General features: G+C 38.4%; 1 protein-coding gene and 1 long non-coding RNA gene across 2 annotated transcripts in view; one reads left to right on the forward strand and one right to left on the reverse strand.

The window, feature by feature from the left end:
* The window catches only part of SNX10 (sorting nexin 10), a 41,779-nt gene extending 30,329 nt beyond the window's left edge, over window positions 1–11,450 (forward strand). Inside the window, exons 6-7 of the mRNA XM_063303788.1 lie at window positions 8,755–8,967; window positions 9,392–11,450. Coding sequence (XP_063159858.1) covers window positions 8,755–8,967; window positions 9,392–9,473 — 295 coding nt within the window. The 3' untranslated portion in view covers window positions 9,474–11,450. The remainder of the gene's footprint in view (window positions 1–8,754; window positions 8,968–9,391) is intronic.
* On the reverse strand, window positions 8,216–13,086 carry LOC134497843 (uncharacterized). Its single transcript, XR_010067961.1, has 2 exons — window positions 12,959–13,086; window positions 8,216–8,912 (listed from the first exon to the last, which is right to left on the reverse strand). It is a non-coding gene; the product is annotated as an uncharacterized LOC134497843 (long non-coding RNA).
* Between the last annotated feature and the right edge of the window lie 5,251 nt (window positions 13,087–18,337).

Below are 18,337 nucleotides of genomic sequence, written 5' to 3' on the forward strand. Positions count from 1 at the left end.
AAAGACTCATCAGTGGTGGCTCACTACAACTGGCAGGTCCCTCATTCCTGGAAGCTGCCAGTTCTGGAGTAGAATTGATTGGTTCTTGCAGCAGTCCTACAAGTGTGAAGTACATTAAAAAAAACAACCTGAAGATACTATAGATGCCAACTGCCTTCCAGCCAACAGTGGTTCTGATGTTGCATTTTCTTATATCCAAAATGGTTCTCAGTCTTGGAACATGCATTTAACTTACCTTCTCTCCCAATTCCTCCTTTCAGTAGTTAATAACAGGAGAAATGAACCTTGTGTCTATTATTTGCTAAGGTTCTTTGCAAGTTTCCATGGTTAAAGGAATTAAACAAGCAAACCAAATCAGAGTGGAACAAAAGTTGTGATACTTAAAACAGCTGTTTCAAGCTCAGAATATTTACTTTTGCTTCCCTCCATTTCAAATACAATGAAAATTTTCCTGCTGTGCATTCTAAGTTTGTTTCTGCTTGTTTTTCCATTCAAGAATAATAATAAGGAATGGAGTAGTAGAAGTAGTTGTAGTTATTTTTTGACAATTCATGGAGCAAAGCCATTGAAATCAATGGGATGTAAGTTTCTTAATGTCCCATTGATTTCACTGAGTCTATTCTAAGAGGGTCTACTTTTAAGACTGATTAACTTTCTGTTCAACCTTTAAGACCCATTGATTTGTTTTATTTTTAATAGAAAAAGGAGCAACCTCATCTACTGTACGTTACTGTAGGCTGCATTCCTCATGAATTCCTGTTCAAATCTCTCTGTGCATTCAATAGAGGGCACCAAAACACAGGCTGTGTTTGCTTGTTTCTGTAGATTAGATTTCTCATGCACACATACACAGGAAATGAAGTAAATAGGCTGAGTAAATTTGTTGAAAACAAATCAGAGTTTTAGCTTTCTGCACACACGCAAGCATGCATCTGTCACTAAATTGGGTTGCAGAAGATACAGAAAATCTTTAGTTAGGATTAAGTTGCACTGCTCAGCCATATGTTCCCTTCCAACAGAATAGTTTGCAATATGCATAATAACCTGCCCCCCCCCCCCAAGACTTCTCTTCTGTCCAAACAAGACAGGCCGCTCATTTTGTTTGTGTTTAAAAAATATGGCTTTAGTTTAGAAAGAAGCACATCCAAATTTCACATAGAATCTCTAAATAAATTGAACAGCTTGAAGACTGCCTTATGCACAAATTGTTCTTACCATAATTTAGAAGTTGATTTTAATCTCTGGAATTCAGTTCTTGAAAAAGTTGAATTCTCTAGGCTGAATATAATGGAAGTAGGGCTATATGAAGCAGTAGATGTGTCTGAGGATGTAAAGACTTGGTTTCCACACTTCTTATTGGACAATTGGACTCTCGGTATTGGAGAGTTTAGCAATGTAGGCAGATCTGTACCTGAACGTTAGCATACACAAACGTATATAATTATTTTCTAATGCTTTGTAAATATGTTATAGGTAATATCTCAGTTTGATACAAAGTAATGGATACCACCATAAATCAAACTCCTGTAATTTAAGATGCATGATCAAAAGGTTCATAACAACTACTGCTTAATACTTTCAGCTATCTTGTACTCTTTGTGTTGACTTGCTTAAGCACTTTCAGTTTAGTGTTTATCTGTTCCCATTTTCTCTTTCCTCTTTTTTCACAGATGTGTACATTTGAGCAAGATTTTAATTAGCCTCCCCCAACTTGAATCTTGCCAAATATTTTGGTCCAGATCTTCCATCAATCCCACAACAGTGCTGTCTCAGGCAATTTGAGACTGATAGGCATTATGGACCTAAAATCTGAGAGACACTTGATAGTTATTCTGCTTTTCTTCTTTCATCTATCATAAGCTAGACCAATTTGCTGGCCGTGCATGTATGAGATTCTGTGAGTATGACAATGTACACATGCTGTAATCCAATGTACAAAAAAACTATTGATTAGGGTAGGGCCTCCCCTCAAGTAGAAGTCTATACTGGTAGGTGGACAGTCAATTTATATAAGTATTGAATACGTGGAGAAGCTGGTAGCTAGTCCACACATACCTGTATGGTTTTTGTTGTCTCAGAGATAGGCAAGATTTGGGGCTGGAAGCACATTTAGAGAGCATGTAGTAGGCTAATTTCACAAATAGTTGCTTTTTCACAAATGTCTGCCATGGATGCCAAAACATCAATTTACTGGAAGGTAACTTAGCTGCCCAGGATACTGTCTGCCATTCCAGTGCAATCTTCTTATTCCACCATCACAATAATACATTATCCTGTTTTCTAGTTCTTGTTTAGTAGTATGCCAGTTTCTTCTTTAAACTACAAGAATAAAAAAATAAAAAAGTGGTCAAGACATAGAACCTGGTGATAGGAGATACCTTAGTGGCTGCAGACACATTTCTTACCCAGTAGTGCTAGGACACTTCCCTTCATTTCAAGTCACTATTTTCAGTGGTCCATCATCTCAACAATTTTTCTTCTCCACCCTGTTGTCTATTTGTCTATTATCTGCCTTTAAAAAAAAATCCTGTTTCCCAGCCATATTCCTTCTAGGCTTTTTACCCTTTAAGCACTTCTATTCCCACTATTTCTTTGCATTGATCTCTCAATCCTGTCATTGTTTTGGGCTGCAGTCTCCACCCCCTCCCCAGTTTGTTTGCATTTCTCTCCATCACCATAGCTGAAGTGACTTTTGCTTCTTTCAGCAAAATACAGGTTGCAAACATTCAAAGTTGGAAAGTGTCTGTCATTATCTCAACAGTTGAAGTGTTTGTGAACATTCTAGAACATTTTTATCAACTAAGCCAATTGCTGCCAAAGGCTTCATGGCCACCTAGGATTGCTTAGACTAAAGTGGAAGATAAAATAATTATTTAAAGCATATAGAAGCCAGTTACAAATAGAGCTGAAAGCCTGTTTCTTCACCACGTATGCAGTTAGGCAAGTGAAATTAATATGCTTCAAGCATACCTAATTCTGTCCAACAGAGGGCTGCAAACTATGCTTTGGAGATCTCAGCTGATCAGAGGATGAAAGCAAGCTTCTCTTGGCAGCCCTCTGCAACCTAATGGATTTTTCTGATAACTGGAAACAAGGGCTAGCTCAAATCTCAACCTGACAAGCAGTGATGTATCAACCCCAGAAAAAATGGTTGCATACACAGCTTCAACATTTTCTAACCTTATTTATTAAATTAGAAAATCCCTATTAGGCTAATGCATTTAAAAGGCCGGCTCAGTTACTAAGACTGCATGTACAGGTAGTCCTCAAGTTGCGATGGCAATTGGGATGGGAAATGTCTATTTCTGTCACTAAGTGATGTGATCATAAAGCATGATGTCACGTGACTGCACTGCTTAGCGACAATCCCTGCAGACCCCATTGCTATCGTTAGGCAAAAATCATGGGTCATTAAGTGAGCACTTCCTCACAACTTCCTGCTGGCTTCCAACAACCAAAGCCAGTGGGGAAGCCAGCAAGAAGTTGCAAGTCCCAGGCGGCTTGCAAGCAGGCTGGCAGGCAGGTAAGTGGCTGCTACCTGGTGGGAGAGGGTGCACAAGGGTTCATGAGCGGCAGGGGAAGCACGGCGTGAGCATGGTGGGGCTTGGGGTGGCTGTTGCCAGGTGGGGAAGGGTGCATGAGTGGTAGGGGAGGGTGTGCAAGTGGCTAGCTAGCTGTGGCGCAGAGGGGCTGGGGGAGGGTGCACAGGTGGGGGAGACTTACCCAAGTAACTAACCTTTCCTGCTGGCTTCCCCATGGCTTTGGCTGTGGGAAGCTGGCAGGAAAGGCCGTAAATCACGATCTTGTGACTGCAAAGCACTGCAACCATCGTAAGTGTGACCCAGTTGCCAAATGCCCAGATTGCAATCACATGACCACGGGGATGCTGGGATGGCCAGAGCTTTGAGGCCTGATCGTAACCACCATTCGTTCAGCACTGTCATAACTTTGAATGGTTGCTGAACAAATGATCTTAACTCGAGGACTACCTTTAGTTACATACCAGGTTCCCACAGCATGCTAAACCATGCTTAATTTTAGTGGGGGGGGGGTTGAACTAATGACAACCATGAGTTTCAGATATAATGATAAGTTATAAATTATGGTTCATGCTAAGCCAAACCCAAACCAGCCACATTATGGCTTAGAACTGTGTGTTAACTCAGCAACATTGTAAGATGGATGTGGGAATGGACTACTTGCATTCAATTGGGGCTTTATCATGTGGATTTGGTTTCCACGTATATCTCTATCAAGGGAAGAAAGAAGGAACAAACATTGATTCCCATCTCTGAAACATAATTTCCTGTGATGCCTAAAACTGGCTTAAGGACTGCTTACAAGCCAGTAAATTAGAAGCCAAGTGTACAAGGCAAGGAGGTCGGGGGCAGCATAAGGGCTGGTTAAACCATGATTTAAACTGCCCCACTCTCTCCCTTTTCAATCAAAATCTGGACCCTGGATGCAAAGGGCAAACATTAAATGTTATTCTTCCTAATAAAGGGGTAGGAAAATATATAGGAATGTAGAACTGACCTTAGGGATACTTGGAAGGAAGGAGCAATCTGTTAAGGGGGGACTTTGAGAAAAAGATTACGAAGTTTTGAGATAGAGGGAAACTTGAGGGGAAAAAACGCTCATAATCCACCTTGATTTTGTTCAGTATAAGATGGGGCAGAAACAATATTGCGACAAGATTCTGCTATTCTACTTTGCTACAATAAAGAGCATTTCTGGAATTCCTGTCATGCCTTTTTCTTGACCTGGCCTACCTCAAAGGACAGAAAGACATTACAGACCTTTGAGTACATGTCTGTTCACACTTGGCATGTTTGCATTTCTGGGATACCCTACCTGTTTCTAATTTATTATCTCTGATCATTTCTTTTAACCTCCAGATGGCACTATTAAGCAGAAAAGAGAATGACTGTAAAATAATGAATCCAGTGAAAAATAAAAGTGGAAATTGAATTATAGTGGCAGGGAGGGGGAGGGGCAATGCTAGCCTTGATGTGGTTAGATCAACCTATACTCTTATCACTTTTGTTTGCTGTTCCCATATGTTAGGTTACCAGCAAGTTAATAACAGTGCTTTGGCAGTTCAAGGCTTAGCAAAATTGCACTGGACATGAAATAAAGCTAAAATGAATTTCTGTCCAATATCATTGACATTAGTGCTCATTATTTTTGCGGTGCAGTGCCTCAAACCATCAAAAATCAATTTTAAAGATTACCCATTATTTTACAAAGAAAATAAAATACATTTCAAATAGTAACAAAGAAGTAACTGTGGTGTAATCTTATCAACAGTTACTTAGGTTTTAGTTCGGTGACACAAACTACTGAAGGTACCGTTGAAAATATCTATTGAGAATTGAATTGTATGTATATTTCAAACAATAGTATTTGGTTATGAGTATCTGTTAGGAAATAGGTAGGACTTTTTTGGGGTGGGGAGGGATGGTTAATGCTTAGATTTGTTTGTTTGGGATTTCGTATGTAACATGAGTCAGCTTGAAATGGAAGTTAAAGCAGAATTGCATACATTTTTCAGATCAAGAGCCACACTTAGTCTTTCAGTGGGGTGCTGAGGTAGAAGGTATACTACCGAAAATAAGACAAAAAACTTTTGGAATCAGATAGGGCAACACAAAAAATTAAATTAAATTAGATTTAATTTAATTTACATTATAATACATTGTTTAGATACCGTTAATGTGATTGTTTCCCACATATTTATCAATTTTCCCTTTTTATCATATTAGAATTATATTTTGCTTCAGATTTTAGAGTGTTTCTGGGGCTGAAAGTAAGGCTGAGGTTATGTACTTCTGGTTTAAAGCCATGGACATTGCTGCTGTTCTCCATTCACATTTGGACGCAATTCAAATTTAAGAAGTCCTTTGAAGTCCAACTGATTTTCATGAATTCCACAAGACAGTAAATTTCCCCTACTGAACCGCCCTTGTTTATGAACAGTGTCCAGTATCTTACACTGATGTGCTGAAAAGTGTAATCTATACTCAGTCAAAAATGAATACAGTATAGACATTAGATATTTTAGATTGTTGGTGTTTGAATAGTTGTATGAGTAAGAGAACATAATACCAAGTTGGATTATCAGTAGTATTTTGTTCCCTGTTCACCTTCATCACTGTAGTATGAGGAGTACGACATATGCAGCACCTTTAATGGCCATGGCAATTAGTGGAGTCCACTAGAGTTCATCATCATCTGAGGTTCCTGCATAATGTTGTTTTTAATGTGCATGCAATTAGATAATATATCAGAGCATACTTGTGTGCATGTATGAATTACATCTGTATAAAACCTTGAAGGATTGCTTTGCTTCGATTGTGACTTGGGTGAAGCATCCTCTGAACACAGCTCTTCAAAGCATAGTATCCTGCTTCTAAGCATTGTATTGGAGCTGCTGCATGACAAATTGGCCACTTCACTGGTGTTCAGTAGTGTTCTGTGCATGCATACACAGAAGATATTTTCACTGAAGAAAGCAATTGGAGATATCAAGGTGTAGCAACTTGCTTTTCTGTATCAAGGTGCCACCTTGCAGTGAACTGGGGGGTTGAGGTGGGGGGTGCCACCTTGCAGTGAACTGGGGGGTTCCATACAGGAGTGCTGCTTCACATACCCATACATCCTGCACTATCCAAGATGTCCTTGTTTTAAAGGCTAAATTAGAAATTTGGAGGAAGGATGTGAATAGTGTAGACTCAATTTTAAGGGAGGAAGAGTTTCAGGATTTGGTATGCTTCCTGTTTATCTCCTTTTTATTTCCCCAAGGTCTCAAGGTAGCATGCATGCTTCCCCCTCTTCCCAATTTTATTTTCACAACAACCTTGTAAAGTGGGTTAGACTTAAGTGGGCTTGAATAGAATCCAGAGGTACCCAAGGAGCTTTATGGCTGAGTGGGGACTTAAATTCAGGACTATGGATGTCCATTGTAGGGGCCAATGATGAAACAGGCATCATGATACAAGTGCCATTCCATTTATATGTGCATCATGATGTTGCACACAATTAATGACAGAACTTGTATTTCAATACTAATTTCATTCTTCTGATGAAACTGTTAGTCATTCAGACATTCTCTTGCCCAGCTGTCTGAGAAACAGGTTAAACCTTTGCAAACTTCTTAAGTTCCAAAGTTTTACTTAGATATTTAAAATGAGTATCCCAGATCAAGAGAGATGCCTTAATGTTTCTTTTCTAGCACACATAATTGAGGCTGGTCTAACCCTTATCTCATTTTATTTCTCTCTTCTCCCACATCCCAATTTTGAAATTATTTAATTTTCTTCTTCCTTCCTCTTCAGGATATATACACTACAGCCATTCTTTTTCATATTATACAGCCTGTAGGAAATAGTTCCAACCCTAGTTTTCTACTTTTTTTAACCCGATGAGCCATTAATTATCAAAATATTGTTTTACTGTATCAGACTTCCTTAATCTGACATCATTGAGATGTGTTAGACTACAAGTCCCATCATTGATGATAGATAACAGAGGTTGTAATCCCATAATATCTGTAAGGCACCAGGTTGGGAAGGCTGTATAATGTCAATATTGATCCCCTCACAGCTATTTTTAATAAGATTAATCTAAATGGGCTTTCTCCAAAACAGAATTATGAGATGTGCTTTTAGGTTGTCCCCTGTAAGGAAGGCAGAGTATAGCTTTAGTTATTCATATTAAATTAATGGCTTCTCTGGGAGAAAATTATCATGAATGTGTTACCAATTATAAACTGCAGTCCTGAAATTGTTTACTTTGACTACCCCCAGTTAAATTTCAGGATTGTGATTAAGAGAACATTAAGGATAAGAGTAACTGACATCAACAAATATTAAGTAAAACAGCAAAGGATCGAAACTTTTACAATTTTAATACATAAGTAATGATCTTTTAGGATTTGTATTTGCTTAATTAAATAAACCAATAGAAATGTATTTTGATGTTGAACAAAACTAGATTGAAAAAAATAGATTTTATGACATGGTGTTGTGCAAGCAAAACCATTCTGTTGTTTTATTGAATTTCCTGGGAAAATGCTACTATAGTTGGATGTATTTAATGTTAACTGTACATTAAATTGTCTTAAATACATGCTGAATTGAACATTTTCATTTTAAGATTATATGCCGTTAAATTTTTTTTTAAAATTAACTGAAGTAAAAGATTCTTTTTCCCATTCATCTCAAGTAATTTTATCAACCTTTGTAAAGGTAACATACATAATGGTAATTGCACTTTTTATATTGAGAAAAATACATATATTTGCAAAATAAATAATTTCTATTTTACATAGGCATTTGATTTCTGTAAATTCTATAATACCAAGGCAATAATTTTATCACATATTCAAAATTACCGATTATGCATCATTTCCCATAATATTATGTTAGTTCCACCACCACACATAGAGGCACACACCCTTTCTCCCAGCCAAACAAGTAATTGATCCACATGGTAGTAACAGATGGGTAAATTTAAAAAAAAATCCTTGAAAATTACTTATATAACAGATGTTCATAACTATTAGCTTCATGTTTTTTACTCACCTAAAATTCCAAATAATTTAATAAAGGTAGGTATCACTTGCTCAAACACATTATAATATTTATACTGCATTCAAACTGCAATGGGTATGAAATTAAAAGTAACTTTAAGGCAAAACAATATTGAGTAAATGTTCTTGGAAGGCAGCTCAAATTTTGTATTTTTTTAAAGGGTACTCCAGAATCCAGTGTTGCTTTCAGACAGTAGACTTCATCTCTTCGTACAAACACAGCTGAGTCCTGAAGACATTGAGGCCTGTGTATCTGGAAACACGAAATATTCTGTGGCTGAAGCAATCCATGGCTTTGCCAGTTTGAAACGACGATTTCCTGCAGAACATGAAGAGAAGAAAAAAGAAAATTATGCCGATTCAGATTCTGAGAGGTTACTTCCTTACATTCTGCTAAACATGCACACATGATAATAAAAACACTTCAGCTTTTTTGTTGTTGATGCAATACTAAGATAATGAAAAAATTAATTGACTGAGATTTTATTGAGCTGTGACAGCTCATCATAGAAGTCTTTGCATACACCTCCACATTGAATTAATGAATGCAGTAGAAATTCAATTATCTGCATTCTGATTATGTGAATTTCATTTAGTCAGACTTGAATTATTCGCGTTTAAATTATCTCACTAAAAAAAATATCCAACTGCACTCCAAATGACTAATTAAAAGTCCAAATTTCCTGTCTCTCTTTTGTGACTGGGGATAATTAAAGTTCTCCTCTGTTACTCAGGCTTTGAGTGTGTTGTGAAAACCAATTTCCTCTCTCTCTTCCCCCCTCCCCCCTTTCTCTGCAGTTCATCCTCTGGGCTTGAACACAGCAGCGATGATAGCAATTCACACAGACATAAAGGAAGCACAGCTCCTGAAGAACCCTGAAATATTACTTGCACTCTGCTGTCCCTGCAATGACAGGCATAACTTGAAAGTTGCATGTGACCCTTCCACCCACTTGCCAAAGCACGTGTTTTCTGTTTTCAAACCAGTTTTGAAAAATATACAATGTATGCAGTATAGTTCCTATGGGCTGGGAATTATGGAAGTAATAGTCTAAGAAATCTGGGGGCCAAGTAGGTGAAAGCTGGTTTATATTGTTGAATGGTATGAATTACACCTGTAGACACTTTCAGTATCTTAGATTTCCTGGTGTGATCCTGTGGGGCACATTATAAAGGAGAGCAGAGAAAATCTCCTAAAGAATGGTGTTGAAATATATTGGAGTATCTGACCTCAAAATGTACAAATTCTATTTTCATTTGGCATTTTAAATGACAATATAGCTACAAAATTCTATTATACTATACAAACCAAACAGTTCTAAATCATAATCCATATGTAAAACTTAATTAAAAAAAATAACAATTTTTAATGAGACGCATTGCCAGGTAAGTACGCAAAAGTGTTCAGCAATAGAGGAATAAATGACCAAACGAGTTTTCAATAGACATTGTAAAATATTAGCTTCATCTCAATAAATTCTTGGGCACAGTGTTATTGTCAAAGTCATAGAGTATCATCAAGTGCTGAGTTAGGTATGCTTAGATGCAGTTGAAGTCAATAGGCTTAAGCTTGCCTAACGATTGTCACAGGTCACGTAAATGTATGTTTCAATCCCATAATCCCATTGGAATTGAAGTCCTACACACTGGAAGGCGCCAGGTTGGAGAAACCTAGTGTGCTTGCTTTTTGATGCAATGAAGAAACAGCATCATGCAGCAAACTTTCTTGTTATAAAAATGTCTGCTATATTCTCAAATTGATTTTTTTCTCTTCCTAGAGATAGCAATGGAGGAACTAGATTTTAGCCAGTAAACAGGGGAGCAGGAAATACTGGAGTAGACGAAAGATAATTGAATTTCTTGGATATGAATGTTTAAAGTATCTAGCTGCACAACTTTTAAACTTATTCATGTTGGACAGCCCAGTAAAATTAACTAGTACATAATAAAAAAAATGCATGCATCTCCCTAGGTGACAACCTAGGGAATTCATTTTCATATTCAAGTTTTATTCACATTAAGTAATATTTTTGAAGGTCATGGAATATATTTAGGAACTGAAGGGGAAAAAAGAAATGCAGGTAAAGCATATTTAAAGCCAACAATCCTTTTGCTATTGTGGTTGAGCATAAACATAAAAGAATCTTGCAGATCATTTTTTATTGAATTGGATAAAACTATTTAGGCCTAATTACCAAAAGAAGGCTAGCTGGTTATGTTTAGGTAACTGTCAGAACACGTAATTAAAGTCGCAAGTGCAGTGCTTGCAACTGTTACAGTGAAAAGAACAAAAGGCATCCAACAGAGGAAAGAGAAAAAAAGACCAAAGGAAATGAAATAAGGTATTATTGCTTACTAAGATTACAGAAATCTAGAGCCATTTCTGTTGATTTGAAGCAATTTGTACGCTATAAATTTAGTGGTTACTAATTTTAGTATATGAAGTCTAAAGACCGTGGTATCATTTAATTGATGCCTGCTGGAGAATAAACATTTCAGCCTTAAGTATAGCAAACAAGGCTTGGGATCCACTGTCACATTCAAATTCCATTGTGAATTGCTAGATGTGATGCAGTTTGTCGTTCAGTTTATCAATATGGTGCATATTAATTGCGCTGCTTCAGTATTACTGTATTCCTACCTTTCATACAGCAAACCCATACATGCTTACCTAGATGTAAATCCCTTTGAATTGTTTACTCTGAGGTACGTGTATCTGATTGCAGCATGGCCCTTAAAATATTTTATGTCTATCAAATATTAGTGAAATACCTAAACGCTAATGTTTGGAGTCTTAAAATGTCTATAAAGTGCTCCTATTTTGTTACATTTCCAAAATAAAACATTTTCTATGTTCTTTTGTTTTTGTTTGTGGTGTTTTGATTTTGAAAAATGGCAAGATTATCTCCAATTATTTTGCCTGTACTTCTATACACACTTTTTATGAATATGCCATACTGAACTTACTGAGACATTTTTGAGTAAGCATGTATAAAAGCAAGTTGTTAGTTTTCTAAAAAGACACCATGAATTTTCCAAGTCACATGTCCCATTTTTGGATTATTTGTTCTCCCCCATGTTTAAATTGTTCCTTTTATTTTGTGCAATATAAATATAGAAGGCAAGGAAAAGGAATTTATTTTCTAAGTTTTCATATTTTTCATAGTTTGTCAGCCATATTTTTTGTTATTGTTCAGTATGTTATGGAAAGATAAATCTGACGATTTACATATTTTATATGTAATTCACACACCTTCATATGCTGAAGATTTTCTGTAACAACTTGCTATTACAAAGCTTTGAGAATAAATTCACTCTTTATTCGCTTGTAATTTGTACAGCTCATTTTCTCAGCTACATCTGGAAAAAGTGCATGTAAAGCAGGCAAAAATATCTAGCAGACTATAAAGCCCTCTATTTTCTTGGTAACTATAAGCAGTAGTCCACTAATGTGATTTTTTTCCATAATAAATATTTGCACTTTTAAAAAGTATTTGTTTTTGCAGTGATACTTTAATTTTTTTTTAAAGTTTCCCAAAGTTTCTTTTTAGCAAAACCCTTATAGAGATCAGCAAATAAAAGGTGCATTTGGCTGCCATTTCTTTTTAGTCAGATCACATTTTACAAAATTCAAAGAGGAAAAAATTCTATACACCTTTTTGTTGTTCGAAAATGCTTAGCTCTTCTGCGCATATATTACTCTCTCTTCCTGCATGATTTTACGCCGATTAAAAATAATTTGGGAATATAGTTATTTTTGCCTACAGTTGTCCATACGATGAATTGGTTAGCTGTCGAGTTTAATTTCAAATAAAATCATAAAAAGAGAATTGTAACTGTAAAAGGCCGGGTGTGTGTGTGAGAAAAAGAATCTGTTGACATGGACTGCCGCATCTCTTAACTTTTCTGACAAATCGCTTTTCAACGTAACCCTTTCCTTACTGGCCTCTGTAAACAGTCGCCCACCGACAAACCAACTGCTTAGCATTGCACCGTCATCCCGCTTCCTCAAACTCAAAAAGTTTTCTCTCATTGGTTAATTGTTTCGCTGGGTAACTTTTTTTTTTAAAGTCACTCTATTCAGCGACACCTCCATTCCTTGCTATAGGCTTGATTTTTTGGGATCACCTCCAGCATCAAGATCCGGTCTCCCTCCCCTGCTTGTTATCCTCCCCACCCATCCCCCCGCCGCACGAAGCAAAAAATCCACCCGCAAGCCATCTGGCTTCATTTTAGGATAAGCAAAACAGGAATGCCTCGTCATCAGTAAGCGATTAGCTTTCCTCTCTCTCCAAACCTGGTTTCTCAGGCCACTTTTTGAACCCACGACCTGGAATAGAGTACAGTAGTCCGCTGGTTTCTTACCTCAGGGCCTTGATCCACTTTTTCTTCCACCCGCCCCCCTCTTTTCAACCCCGCATGCTGGACTTTTCCCCCCGCAGCTGCAAATGCCGCACGCAAAACTGCCGGTGCGCGCAGGGCGACGGCTCAGCAGCAGCAGCAGCAGCCCGCTCCCTCCCTCCCCCTCCCGTCCGGGGAATGTGTGTTCCAGGCGCCCTCCATGTGCCTGAGCTTTGTTGGGGGCTGTTTGTCAGGGAGAGAGAGAAGCCTGTCGCCGGCCGTGATCCCGTAACCCATAGCAACGGCCCAAATCAAGGGAGCAGCAGCCCACTCCTCCAAAAGACCCATAGAGAATACGTCAACGCGCACCCCTCCCTCCCTTCCCAGAAAGCGATGCGGTCGCCTTGGAGCAACAATGCGGGGACGAGATTGCCAACGACAAAGGATTTTCGAGGCATCGTTCTCCTTGCAAATACTTCATTGCTCCCCCCCCCCCACGCCTTTTGCGGATGAATGTATGAAATGACAGACACAGGAGGCTGGAAAATGAGAGGCAACTATGCTGTGGTGGCGGAGGGGGAGGACAGGGAAGGAGGGCGAGGGGCGACGACTACATTCCCAGGCGTCGGCTGGATGGCGGGCTTTTGTTATACAAAAGCGCAGGCAGCCGGCTGTCGTTCTCTATGCAGGGACTGAGGTAGTCGGGTGACTCCTTGAAATAAAGGTCAGCGAAGCTGGTGAGGGGGGCGGACAGGAGAAGAGGGTTATTGTTTTCTCAGCGCTCTGCAGTGATACGGGAGCTGAAACGATGGGAAAGAAAGCAGGATGTGGTGCTTGCAAGCCTGGCTTGGGAGATTGGACTCCTTTTAAAAACGAGGAAGACTGCATGGATTAAAAAAAAATCCTTAAAAACTCAAACCTAGGTTACATATTCTTAACGAAGGGGATTTACTGGAAAGCAAGATTTTTGTTTGCTCAGTAGGCCTTGAATTTTCCAGAATAAGACACACTGGTAATTTCTCAAGCTCCTGTGGTTGAAATAAACAAAAATCTCCACATACCACATGACCATGCAATAGGCTAAGCCATGATTGGCTTAAACGTTATATACTGAAGGAATCACAGCTGGAGGGTTCACACAGTTTATTACACCATAAACCAAGGCTTGTGAAGCCATTGGTTGGCTGTGCATCACACACTAGCTAAACTGCAAATAGGCAAACCACATTTTGGCTTAATCTGTGACTCTTGCCAATGAAAGCCTCGCAGACTTGTGACATATTTGTCACATCATTAGTGTTCAATTTCCACTGTATAAGCTGTAAAGTAGTTTGTACTTTATGGCTCAGTATATTTATGAACACAGCCAATGTGGTTACAGTAGTTTATGGTTCAGTGTGTTGTTTCAGTTAAATAATTATTAAATGTATATGCTGCCCAACTCCCAGTGACTCTGAGTGGTTTATAATTGTTAATAAACTATGGCACAGTGTGTTGTGTGAAAATACCATTCTACAGAAGGGGTTTTGAGCCTAAGAAACGTAGATCACAAATTGGCTGGGAAGCCTGGTTGACTAATATGGAAGTCCTAGGAAAAATCTAGATTCAATTCAGTTTAAATGTAAATTTAATGTTAAATCAGTTCAATCAATCAATCAATGATTTTCATACAATTATTATGGTTATTCCACAATTTTCCCATTCTCTCACATTAAGCATTAGAATTTGATGTTAGTTTTTGGAGGGTCTCAACATTTGTAACCCTGGTTTATTGAATTAACTGGCTGGATTCATGTAATACTAAGCCATAATTTGTGATTTATAAATCACAGCATCTGGATTCCTGCAATAAGCTAATCCAAAATCAGGCAAAACACATTATTGTTTAGTGCAAGAACACCTTTGTACTGGCTAGGAGTTGTGGAGGAGATGAGAAATCCTGACTGGGAATAGCTGACAGAAGTAATCCATAAATTGAGGCCTCTTACATCCAATATTTAACCACATTATTTTATTCCAGATCCTATTTTACCTGTTTAACTTAGGCTTTTTATTTAAACATTTTAACCCTCTCTATTCATTAAGAGATGGCGTAGAAGGACTAGTCAAATGATACCAGATATTGAGTGCTGCTTACAATGAAGGACCTGAGAGTGGGATTATGGCTGTATTAAAGTTGGCAACTTTTTCTGGGAAAGTGAAGTACTCAGGGCCTTTGCATTTAAGTGCTACAAATGGTATTGAGCATAAATTCAGTTTATATTCCATCTTTTTATCCAGAAGCTAATGCGGTATAAAGATGTTGGACTAGGAATAGGAAAACCCAGGTTCTAGACCTCCCTTAGGCACAGAAGCTCCCCAGGTGACTTTGGGCCAACACTCAGGCCAACTTACTTCACAGGGAGTATGATATCAACACCTTCCATTCCTATACAAAAGGTAGAAGATAAATCCAATAAATAAATATTTAACTAAAATTAACAGGGGAAAGCTTTTGCGTGAGATGAATTTAATGTCGTTGATAAAATCTATGTCATCATCATCCAACCCCCCCTCCAAGTTTATATGTATATGGAACTGGAAGAGCAATGTGTGTGGCAGTATTGATGCACCATCTAAAATATAAGGATCTGTGCATGAAGTGAGAGCGGATTAGAATGTTCTGATACTGCAAAATTTCATTACCCGCCCAACTGCAGTCATAATATATGCAGTGTTATATCCATATGCTCTATTTGTCCCTACTAGTAATTAAATAATAATTTCCTATTTCTAGAAGCAAAACATTCATAGTATTTTGGCTGTTTTCAATTGGCATACAGTTAGCCTGAATAGAAGCTTCAAATCCAATTCCTGTAACTTTCGATGTATGGTAGTAAACTGTAGTTATTCAATCACAGGAGGTATTCAGCACATGTTCAGAGGCGTTTACATTTTCCTGCAACTAACGGTCGACTGAAATTAAGTACTGGACAGAAATGTGGAGAGACACATAATGCCGATGTTAAGGTGCAATGATTATTTCATTGGCTGGATTCACACATTGTGCTATGCCAAAATCAAGCAAATCTAATAATGGCATAGCATCTTGTCTAAACCCAGTTATAATGGTCTGAATTGTGTGGAAATAGATTGGATTAAGTATAAGTAAAGGTTTCCCTTGACATAAAGTCCAGTCGTGTCTGACTCTAGGGGGCGGTGCTCATCTCCATTTCAAAGCCGAAGAGCCGGCGTTTGTCTGTAGACACTTCCGTGGTCATGTGGCCGGCATCACTACACGGAACGCCGTTACCTGCCCGCCGAAGCGGTACCTATTAATCTACTCACATTTGCATGTTTTCAAACTGCTAGGTTGGCAGGAGCTGGGACTAGCAACGGGAGCTCACCCCGTCACGCGGATTCGAACTGCCGACCTTCCAATCGGCAAGCTCAGCAGATAGACAGAGGGTAGAATGAATTCCAAAATTTGGGCAAACTTTTTAGTTGCTCCTTTAGAAGAGACACAGTGAAGATAGATTTGCTGCATTTCCTCTGCAAATACTGGATGGATGGTTCTCTATCGGTGGGAACCTTACTTCCTTGTACCTCCCTGCTCCTGGGATTTTCCTGCCCCTTGTGAAGTAAAGGCACTATAATGCTTACTGCCTCCCGATCTCCCACCCGTTGCCATTGTCTTTTGGGTGCTCTGAGAGGCAGACCTGACATTCCCTTGCACAAGTAACCAGTTGTATTTTATAAGGAAGGGAGGGGGCATCAGCAGTGCTGGATGGATCATGGGGGGAAGGGAAGGTGAGGATCTCAAGACAAAAAAAGCTACTGAAGTCTTGGGGTAGCAAAGTTGGCAATGATGTGGAAGGAGCAAACTATTACTTTAGCCACAATATGTTCAGGGTGAGTATTTCCACAAATTGTACTTCTCTATCCTTCTATATTTTAAACTACAGAAACATGCCTAAGAAATGCTGCATCTCACCAGATGAGAAAGGAGCATTCCAAAGGCTTTATTGTAAGAAAGTAAAACGTGTTCTTGAGGATGTTTTGGTTCACTCAAAATTAAAATCATGCATAAGAGTCCTGTAGTATGCTACTTAGCAGCTTTTCCCAATCTAGTGCCCTCTGATTGGGAACTTTGGTAATTGCAGTCCAAGTCCTTTGGATGATGAAAGCTGGGCAAGGTTGTTACAAAATTTAAGGATGCTCTCAAAAAAAAAATCTTGCAATACTAGAAATAGTAAACGCAAACAAGAATTTTCCTACTGTGTCCATTCATTTTATATAGTATCATATTAGGTGCCTATATATATCTTTTAAAATAACATGAAGAAGGTATAAGAAGTAGTTTGGGGATAATCAGGTGAAAGTAATGAAAAATTGAGAAGACCAAAACTGTGGTAAGTTTAGATTTTACCACAAGGGGGCACGTACAGATGAAAGGTTTTGCAAAAAAAAAAAAAAAATCTTGTGCAGTGAGAATACAGTAGAGATACAGTATCTTCTCATTGGCTACAGGATAGTCTAGATAGAGTTCTGAATAAGAGCACACACTACACATTTGATCACAAAACTTAAGGCTATTATTCAAAATAGAAGAAATTGCCTTAACCAGGAAAGCCTATATGGAGAATATAGTTGACTATGAGAGACCCACTCACATGCAATGAGGGAGTTAGTTTCAAGGTGGCAAGGATTTATAGGGTCCCATCCATGTACCCTCTCCCTCCCTGAGAGCACTACTGTGCTAAAGCTTTTAATTTAATTTTTTTTTAAACAAAAGCAATTACAGAAAAGTGCAAATCCAGTGCATGACATTTAACACTTCATGGTGGCAGCCAGGCTGTGCTTAAATGAGGGGCCTTTTTTCCAGAACAACAAGAGCCAAAAGGCCTTGTGTCATGGAGTAATGTAAGACACAATCTTGCCTGAAAATGCACAATGAATCGGGAAGGATTTATGTAATTAATTGACCAGTCTTAACCTGTTATCGTGATGTAAGGAATTTGGAACTCATTAATTTGGGCGCTGACAGATTTCATATTAGAGCTGGCAAATATGGATTGAGCTTCTTATTCATGTAGCAGCTGGAATTTCTATGACAGTGAGGATTAGTGAAGAAGACCTATTGCTGGAGTCAAACTGCCTCTTTGTAATCAGCAGCCCTGCTCTGCATTAAACGAATAATGGGAAAAATACAGGCGGGGCGGGGTGGGGGGGGGGAGCTTACCCTGACTGCAGAGGAAAGGATGGCAGTTTTGCTCGCTCGGCTAATATTTATATTGAGCACCAGCTTTTGCAGGAGAATGAAAATATTAATTGCAATCATAAAGTGAAGGAAACTTTTTGGAGAAAAAGAAAAGGAGAACAGCCTCAAAACCTCATCTTATTGCCAGTCTTTTTTATTTTCAT

This window comes from Candoia aspera, chromosome 4, assembly GCF_035149785.1.
Source record: "Candoia aspera isolate rCanAsp1 chromosome 4, rCanAsp1.hap2, whole genome shotgun sequence".
Classification (NCBI taxonomy): Eukaryota; Metazoa; Chordata; class Lepidosauria; order Squamata; family Boidae; genus Candoia; species Candoia aspera.